The following is a 10,000-nucleotide window of genomic DNA, read 5'->3' as shown; positions in this document are numbered from 1 at the left end:
CGTAGGTTGGTGGGGTGGTGGAGAGCAGACCCATGTCTGCGGACCGCAGGTTCCGGGATGGGGTATGTTGACAGAGAAGGTCCGTTAGGTACTGGGGGGCGCATTTGTAGGGATTTGTAGGTGAGGAGGAGAATTTTCTAGGAGATGTTGGACTTGACCGGAAGCCAGTGGAGGTGGATGAGGGTGGGGGTGATGTGCTGCCAGGGCTTGGTGTGCGTGAGAACCCTGGCAGCTGAGTTCTGCACATACTGGAGCCTGTCCAGGGCTTTGCTGGGTACCTGAACATACTGGAGCCTGTCCAGGGCTTTGCTGGGTACCTGAACATACTGGAGCCTGTCCAGGGCTTTGCTGGTTACCTGAACAGACTGGAGCCTGTCCAGGGCTTTGCTGGGTACCTGAACATACTGGAGCCTGTCCTGGGCTTTGCTGGGTACCTGAACATACTGGAGCCTGTCCAGGGCTTTGCTAGCAATGAGGAGATGGTTGGTGGTCTTGGTGAGGGCGGTCTCCGTGCTGTGGTGGGATCTGAAGCCGGAGTGGAGGGGCTCATAGAGCTCATGGTTGGAAGGGAAGGTTGGACATGGGCCGGTGGTTGTGGAGGTCGTCAGGGTCAGGACCAGGCTGTTTGAGGATGGGGGTGACTGAGGCAGTTTTGAAGCTGGTGGCAGGATTATCCAATATGCTTCTTTGTGTGTGTGTGTGTGTGTGTGTGTGTGTGTGTGTGTGTCAACTCACCACAAACATGAGGACAGAGAAGCCGTACCAGCTGACCGCCCAGGCGTAGCGACTCAACACCGACTCAATGTGTCTGAAGCAGCCCTGCAGAAACACACACGTTACTGACCCAGGACTAACCCTGACTAACACTGGACTAACCCTGGTCTAACCCTGGACTAACCCTGACTAACCCTGACTAACCCTGGACTAACACTGACTAACCCTGACTAACCCTGACTAACCCTGACTAACCCTGACTAACCCTGGACTAACCCTGACTAACCCAGGACAAACCCAGGACTAACCCTGGACTAACTCTGACTAATCCAGGACTAACCCTGACTAACCCAGGACTAACCCAGGACTAACACTGGACTAACCCTGACTAACCCAGGACTATCCCTGGACTAACCCAGGACTAACCCTGGACTAACCCTGACTAACACTGGACTAACCCTGGACTAACCCTGGACTAATCCTGGACTAACCCTGACTAACCCTAACCCTGACTAACACTGGACTAACCCTGGACTAACCCAGGACTAACCCTGGACTAACCCTGGACTAACCCTGGACTAACCCTAACCCTGACTAACCCTGACCAACCCTGGACTAACACTGACTAACTCTGACTAACCCTGACTAACCCTGGACTAACACTGGACTAACCCTGGACTAACCCTGGTCTAACCCTGGACTAACCCTGACTAACCCTGGTCTAACCCTGACTAACCCTGGACTAACCCTGACTAACCCTGTCTAACCCTGACTAACCCTGACTAACCCTGACTAACCCTGACTAACCCTGACTAACCCTGACTAACCCTGGACTAACCCTGTCTAACCCTGACTAACCCTGGACTAACCCTGACTAACCCTGACTAACCCTGACTAACCCTGACTAACCCTGACTAACCATAACTAACCCTGACTAACCCGGACTAACCCTGACTAACCCTGGACTAACCCTGACTAACCCTGACTAACCCTGGACTAACCCTGACTAACCCTGACTAACCCTGACTAACCCTGGACTAACCCTGGACTAACCCTAACCCTGACTAACCCTGACCAACCCTGGACTAACCCTGTCTTACCCTGACTAACCCTGACTAACCCTGACTAACCCTGACTAACCCTGACTAACTCTGACTAACCCTGACTAATGCTGACTAACCCTGACTAACCCTGAATAACCCTGACTAGCCCTGACTAACCCTGACTAACCCTGACTAACCCTGACTAACGCTGACTAACCCAGACTAACCCTGACTAACCCTGACTGACCCTGACTAACCCTCACTAACGCTGACTAACCCTGACTAACCCTGACTAACCCAGGACTAACCCAGGACTAACCCTGACTAACCCTGACTAACCCTGACTAACCCAGGACTAACCCTGACTAACCCTGACTAACCCTGACTAACCCAGGGCTAACCCTGGACTAACCCTGACTAACCCTGGTCTAACCCTGGTCTAACCCTGACTAACCCTGGTCTAACCCAGGACTAACCCTGGACTAACCCTGGTCTAACCCTGGACTAACCCTGGTGGAGGGAAGGAGTCTAACCTGTGTGTGGAGGGAGGAGGGGCGGAGTCTAACCTGTGTGTGGAGGGAGGAGGGGAGGAGGGGCGGAGTCTAACCTGTGTGTAGAGGGAGGAGGGGAGGAGGGGAGGAGTCTAACCTGTGTGTAGAGGGAGGAGGGGAGGAGTCTAACCTGTGTGTAGAGGGAGGAGGGGAGGAGTCTAACCTGTGTGTAGAGGGAGGAGGGGAGGAGTCTAACCTGTGTGTAGAGGGAGGAGGGGAGGAGTCTAACCTGTGTGTGGAGGGAGGAGGGGAGGAGTCTAACCTGTGTGTGGAGGGAGGAGGGGCGGAGTCCAACCTGTGTGAGGAGGGAGGAGGGGCAGAGTCTAACCTGTGTGAGGAGGGAGGAGGGGCAGAGTCTAACCTGTGTGAGGAGGGAGGAGGGGCAGAGTCTAACCTGTGTGAGGAGGGAGGAGGGGCAGAGTCTAACCTGTGTGAGGAGGGAGGAGGGGCAGAGTCTAACCTGTGTGAGGAGGGAGGAGGGGCAGAGTCTAACCTGTGTGTAGAGGGAGGAGGGGCAGAGTCTAACCTGTGTGAGGAGGGAGGAGGGGCAGAGTCTAACCTGTGTGAGGAGGGAGGAGGGGCAGAGTCTAACCTGTGTGTAGAGGGAGGAGGGGCAGAGTCTAACCTGTGTGTGGAGGGAGGAGGGGAGGAGTCTAACCTGTGTGTGGAGGGCGGAGGCCAGGCCGGAGGAGCAGCCCTTAGGATCCTCCACCTCGTAGTTCTGCAGTCGCCTGCAGCAGAGGAGGGGCCAGGGGGGGGCGGAGCCAAACACAGTCCGGAGGGTGGAGTTATACTCTATCCAATCAACTGGCCCGTCTGCTCCACAGCACTCTGTCTGGGGGAGGGGGGGGGGGTTTAAATGTGACAGGGTCAGTTAGGGTTAGGGTTAGGGTTAGTTAGTTAGTTAGTTAGTTAGTTAGTTAGTTAGTTAGTTAGTTAGTTAGTTAGTTAGTTAGTCAGTCAGTCAGTCAGTCAGTCAGTTAGTTCGTCTGTCAGTCTGTCAGTCAGTCAGTCAGTTAGTTAGTATGTCAGTCAGTTAGTTAGTTAGTCAGTCAGTCAGTCAGTTAGTTAGTCTGTCAGTCAGTCAGTTAGTTAGTTAGTCAGTCAGTCAGTCAGTCAGTCAGTCAGTCAGTTAGTCAGTCAGTTAGTCAGCCAGTCAGTCAGTCAGTCAGTTAGTTAGTCTGTCAGTCAGTCAGTCAGTCAGTTAGTCAGTTAGTTAGTCAGTCAGTCAGTCAGTTAGTTAGTCAGTCAGTCAGTTAGTCAGTCTGTCAGTCAGTCAGTCAGTCAGTCAGTCACTTAGTCAGTCAGTCAGTCAGTCAGTTAGTCAGTCAGTTAGTCAGCCAGTCAGTCAGTCAGTTAGTTAGTCTGTCAGTCAGTCAGTCAGTTAGTCAGTCAGTCAGTCAGTCAGTCAGTCAGTTAGTCAGTCAGTCAGTCAGTCAGTTAGTCAGTCTGTCAGTCAGTCAGTCAGTCAGTCAGTTAGTCAGTCAGTCAGTCAGTTAGTCAGTCTGTCAGTCAGTCAGTCAGTCAGTTAGTCAGTGAGTCAGTCAGTTAGTCAGTCAGTCAGTCAGTCAGTCAGTCAGTCAGTTAGTTAGTCAGTCAGTTAGTCAGTCAGTCAGTCAGTTAGTTAGTCAGTTAGTTAGTCTGTCAGTCAGTCAGTCACTCAGTTAGTTAGTCTGTCAGTCAGTCAGCCAGACAGTCATTCAGTCAGTCAGTCAGTCAGTCAGTTAGTTAGTCTGTCAGTGAGTCAGTCAGTCAGTCAGTCAGTTAGTCAGTCAGTCAGTCAGTCAGTCAGTCAGTCAGTCAGTTAGTCAGTCTGTCAGTCACTCAGTCAGTCAGTCAATTAGTCAGTCAGTCAGTCAGTTAGTCAGTTAGTCAGTCCATCAGTCAGTCAGTCAGTCAGTTAGTCAGTCAGTCAGTTAGTTAGTCTATCAGTCAGTCAGTTAGTCAGTCAGTCAGTCAGTTAGTTAGTCAGTCAGTCAGTTAGTCAGTCAGTCAGTCAGTCAGTTAGTTAGTCAGTTAGTTAGTTAGTCAGTCAGTCAGTCAGTTAGTTGGTCAGTCAGTTAGTTAGTTAGTCAGTTAGTTCGTTAGTCAGTTAGTCAGTCAGTCAGTCAGTCAGTTAGTTAGTCAGTTAGTTAGTCAGTCAGTCAGTCAGTCAGTTTAGTTAGTCTGTCAGTCAGTCAGTCAGCCAGCCAGCCAGCCAGCCAGTCAGTTAGTCAGTCAGTCAGTCAGTCAGTTAGTTAGTCTGTCAGTCAGTTAGCCAGCCAGTCAGTCAGTCAGTAAGTCAGTCAGCCAGTCAGCCAGTCAGCCAGTCAATCAGTCAGTCAGCCAGCCAGCGAGTCAGCCAGCGAGTCAGTCAGTCAGTCAGTCAGTAAGGCTGCGTTTGCACCGCAGGTCGTAATGCCTAGTTCAGATTTTGTGCCGATATCGTATATAGTTTTGAAGGCTGCTGACACCTACCCACATCCCTACCCTACCCCACCTACATGACCCACATCCCTTCTGTCTCCTTGGGACACTTTCAGCAGTAACACTGACACACACACACACACACACACACACACACACAGTTGTGTGTGTTTTTGCCACCCTGCAGTAAACTGATCTTCTAGTTCCCACAGGGAGGCTGCACAGACCGGTTCTGCTGCCACACACACACACACACACACACACACACACACACACACCATACACACACACACACACACAGACACAGACACACCATACACACACACACACACACACACTCACACACACACACACACACACTCACACACAAACACCTTGATGACGGAGCATGTGTAAGGAGATATATTTTCCTAACACAGATACTGCACACAAGTTGTGTGTGCGTGTGTGCCTTTGATTGGTGGACAGTTAGAACTGTGTGTGTGTGTGTGGTGTGTGTGTGTGTGTATGGTGTGTGTATGTGTGTGTGTGTGTGTGTGTGTGTGTGTGTGTGTATGGTGTGTGTGTGTGTGTGTGTGTGTGTGTGTGTGTGTGTGGTGTGTGTGTGTGTGTGTGTGTGTATGGTGTGTGTGTGTGTGGGTGTGTGTGTGTGCGTGTGTGTGTGTGTGTGTATGGTGTGTGTGTGTGTGTGTGTGTGTGTGTGTGTGTGTATGGTGTGTGTGTGTGTGTGTGTGTGTGTGTGTGTGTGTGAATGTGTGTGTGTGTGTATGTGTGTGTGTGTGTGTGTGTGTATGTGTGTGTGTGTGTGTGTGTGTGTGTGTCTCACCTCTCTCATCAGGGTGTTCCAGGTCTGGGTGACCTGGCGGCCGCCGTCGCCGTCGGCAACGTAGAACTGCAACATCTGCTGCTTAACCAGGTTACTGTTCCCCACCAGCTACACACACACACACCATACACACACACACACACACACACACACACACAAACACACCATACACACACACACACCACATACACACACACACACACACATACACACACACACACCATACACACACACACACCATACACACACACACACACACACACATGGTTGAATGTGGTGATGAGAATGTGGTGATGACACACCATACACACACACACACACACACCATACACACACACACACACACCATACACACACACACACACACCATACACACAAACACACACCATAACATACACACCATACACACACACACCATACACACACACCACACACACACACACACACACACACACCATACACACACACACCATACACACACACACACACACACACCATACACACACACACACACCATAACATACACACCATACACACACACGCACACACCATACACATACACACACACACACACACACATGGTTGAATGTGGTGATGAGAATGTGGTGATGACACACCATACACACACACACACCACACACACACACACACACCATACACACACACACACACCATACACACACACACACCATACACACACACACACACACACCATAACATACACACCATACACACACACACACACACACACACACACCATACACACACACACCATTCACACACACACACACACACACACACACACACACCATACACACACACACCATTCACACACACACACACACACACACCATACACACACACACACACACACACACACACACATGGTTGAATGTGGTGATGAGCATGGTTAGGGTTACCAGGGTTAGCAGGGTTAGCGTGCTTAGCAGGCAAAACACTGCTACTCTGAGAAACTGCAACAACAATTCTCAGATGGCAACGCTGCCTCTGTCTGGAAGGGTCTAAAACAAATCACCAACTATAAACCAAAACCCCCTCAGACCACAGAAAGCACTCTCCTTGCAAATGAACTGAACAAGTTTTACTGCAGATTCGAACTACAGTCTGCCCCCTCTGCTACTGCCCCCCCTCCCCCCCCCCCTCTCCCCAACCTCCCCTCCTCCTCCCTTCTCTTCCCTGAGCCCCACCCCCTCTGCCCGCCCACACCTCTCTGTCTCAGAGAGAGAGGTGAACCGCCTGTTCAAGAGACAGAACCCCTGGAAGGCGGCCGGTCCGGATGCTGTCTCACCCTCCATGTTGAAGTTCTGCGCTGACCAACTGTCCCCTGTGTTCAGCAACATCTTCAACTCCTCCCTGGAGTGCTGTCAGGTACCAGCCTGCTTCAAGACCTCCACCATTATCCCTGTCCCCAAAAAGTAGAGGATCACAGGCCTGAATGACTACAGACCCGTTGCCCTGACCTCTGTAGTCATGAAGGTCTTTGAACGCCTCGTCCTTGCCCACCTGAAGTCCATCACAGACCCTCTCCTAGACCCCCTGCAGTTCGCGTATAGAGCCAACAGGTCCGTGGAGGACGCGGTCAACATGGCTCTTCACCATGTCCTGGAACATCTGGACACGGCCGGGACCTACGCCAGAATCCTGTTTGTTGACTTCAGTTCGGCGTTCAACACTATCTTGCCACCCATACTGGAGTGTGGGCTCTCTGCACTGCAGGTGCCTGACTACACCTGCAGGTGGATCACGAACTTTCTGTCCAACAGGACCCAGCGGGTGAAGCTCGGGAAGTCCATCTCCGAGCTGAGGACCATCAGCACCGGTTCCCCGTAGGGCTGCGTCCTGTCTCCCCTCCTGTTTTCCCTCTACCCCAACTGCTGTACCTCCAGCCACCAGTCGGTCAAGCTCCTCAAGTTCGCGGACGATACCACCCTGGTAGGGCTCATCTCCAGGGAGGATGAATCTGCTTACAGGAGCGAGATTGACTTGGTGGTCTCCTGGTGCACCCGGAACAACCTAGAGCTGAATGCTCTTAAGACAGTGGAGCTGATAGTGGACTTCAGGAGGAACCCACCCCCTCCCTCTCCAATCATACTGGGAGGCACTCCAGTCACCACAGTGGAGTCATGCCGCTTCCTTGGGGTGACAGTCTCTCGGGACTTGAAGTGGGGGCCCAACATCGACGCCCTCACAAAAAAGGCCCAGAAGAGACTGTTTTTCCTGAGGCAGCTCAGGAAATTCCACCTACCAAAGACCTCACTGGTGAACTTCTACACGGCCATCATTGAGTCCATCGTCACCTCCGCCATCATCATCTGGTTCCCCGCTGCAGCAGCCAAGGACAAGGCCAAGCTGCAGCGGGTGATACGCTCGGCGGAGAGGGTGATTGGCTGCCCTTTGCCCCCCCTTGAGGCCCTGTTTAAAAGTAGGGCTTTGGGGAGGGCCAGGAAGATCATGGCTGACCCCGCATCCGGCTCCTAAATGCTGCTGCCCCCCCCCCCCCCTGACCTGACCCCTCTATCTATCTATCTACCCTCCCTCCACCCCCACCCAGAGAGCTTTGGACTGTCTGGATATGAACACTTGAACACTTGATCTCTGCACTTTATATTTATACTTTAGACTCTTGCACTATGATGTTGGTTTGCACTGTCTTGTCCTGTCTTGCACCTGTCCTGCTGTAAACCGTGCTCCACTGTCCCAAACCAAATTCCTAACATGTTTACATGTCATGGCAATAAAGTCTTCTGATTCTGATTCTGATTCTGGTTAGCAGGGTTAGGGTTAGCATGGTTAGCATGGTTAGCATGGTTTGTGTTAGCAGGGTTAGCATGGTTAGGGTTAGCATGGTTAGCATGGTAAGCATGGTTAGCATGGTTAGGGTTAGCAGGGTTAGCATGGTAAACATGGTTAGCATGGTTAGGGTTAGCATGGTTAGGGTTAGCAGGGTTAGCAGGGTTAGCATGGTACGCATGGTTAGCATGGTTAGCATGGTTAGCAGGGTTCTGATGTTGCTGTCAGACTCACGTAGTCTCTGTGGGTGGCTGCTGTGATGCACGACGCACACTCAAATATGTAGATGACCAGCATCAGGATCAGATACTACACACACACACACACACACACACACACACACACAGTCAAATTACTACAAAATACAATACATCACTCAATACATTTATGTTGTGGTGGTGTTGTGGTGGTAGTGTTGTGGTAGTGTTGTGGTGGTGTTGTGGTAGTGTTGTGGTGTTATGGTGGTGTTGTGTTGTGGTGGTGTTGTGGTAGAGTTGTGGTAGTGTTGTGGTGGTGTTGTAGTAGTGTTGTGGTAGTGTTGTGGTGGTGTTGTGGTAGTGTTGTGGTGTTATGGTGGTGTTGTGTTGTGGTGGTGTTGTGGTGGTGTTGTGGTAGAGTTGTGGTAGTGTTGTGGTGGTGTTGTGGTAGAGTTGTGGTAGTGTTGTGGTGGTGTTGTGGTAGTGTTGTGGTGGTTGTGGTGGTGTTGTGGTGGTTGTGGTGGTGTTGTGGTAGTTGTGGTGGTGTTGTGGTTGTGTTGTGGTAGTGTTGTGGTGGTGTTGTGGTAGTGTTGTGGTGGTGTTGTGGTAGTGTTGTGTTAGTGTTGTGGTGGTGTTGTGGTAGTGTTGTGGTGGTTGTGGTGGTGTTGTGGTGGTTGTGGTGGTGTTGTGGTGGTGTTGTGGTAGTGTTGTGGTGGTGTTGTGGTAGTGTTGTGTTAGTGTTGTGGTGGTGTTGTGGTAGTGTTGTGGTAGTGTTGTGGTGGTTGTGGTGGTGTTGTGGTGGTTGTGGTGGTGTTGTGGTAGTGTTGTGGTAGTGTTGTGGTTGTGGTAGTGTTGTGGTACACATCTTACATCGTAGACTGAAGACCCATCTCTTCAGGTTACACCTTAACTGCTCCTCCTGAGACATCTTCTGCCACTCAGCACTACGTCTCCTAAAGACACCCGCTTTCCCCTCTACTGTGTTCCTAAGTACTTCTATTGCCCCCCTTGTACTGTTTCTCTGTTTCTCCAGTGTAAAAAAAACAACAAAAAAAAACAACAACAACTAGGTTTTAGAAGAAGGTGATAGGAGAAGGTTTTTCCTTCTATCAATGGCCCCGGGCCTGAGCTGGATTACTCTTCCTGCTACGAATGGTGGACTGATGATGCAAATGCTTAATATTCAAATGTATTGATTGTAAGTCGCTTTGGAATAAGGTGTCTGCTAAATGCCAAAAATGTAAATGTAATGTAAATGTGTTGTGGTAGTGTTGTGGTGTTGTGGTGTTATGGTGGTGTTGTGGTGGTGTTGTGGTAGTGTTGTGGTGGTGTTGTGGTGGTGTTGTGGTGGTGTTGTGGTGGTGTTGTGGTAGTGTTGTGGTGGTGTTGTGGTGTTATGGTGGTGTTGTGGTGGTGTTGTGTTTGTGTTGTGGTGGTGTTGTGGTAGTGTTG

At 51.0% G+C, this 10,000-nt stretch overlaps 1 protein-coding gene across 1 annotated transcript in view; it reads right to left on the bottom strand.

Moving 5' to 3' along the window:
• Nucleotides 1-10,000, bottom strand: part of upk1a (uroplakin 1a) — a gene marked incomplete at both ends in the record, with an annotated part of 15,183 nt that overhangs the window by 2,326 nt on the left and 2,857 nt on the right. The window contains 4 exons of the mRNA XM_080541095.1: nt 736-819; nt 2,967-3,143; nt 5,541-5,648; nt 8,586-8,660. Coding sequence (XP_080397221.1) covers nt 736-819; nt 2,967-3,143; nt 5,541-5,648; nt 8,586-8,660 — 444 coding nt within the window. The remainder of the gene's footprint in view (nt 1-735; nt 820-2,966; nt 3,144-5,540; nt 5,649-8,585; nt 8,661-10,000) is intronic.

Source organism: Nansenia antarctica, assembly GCF_963989245.1.
Source record: "Nansenia antarctica genome assembly, chromosome: 10".
Lineage (NCBI taxonomy): Eukaryota > Metazoa > Chordata > Actinopteri > Argentiniformes > Microstomatidae > Nansenia > Nansenia antarctica.
The sequence above is the reverse complement of the archived record's forward strand: the minus strand, read 5'-3'. Positions and strand labels throughout refer to the sequence as shown.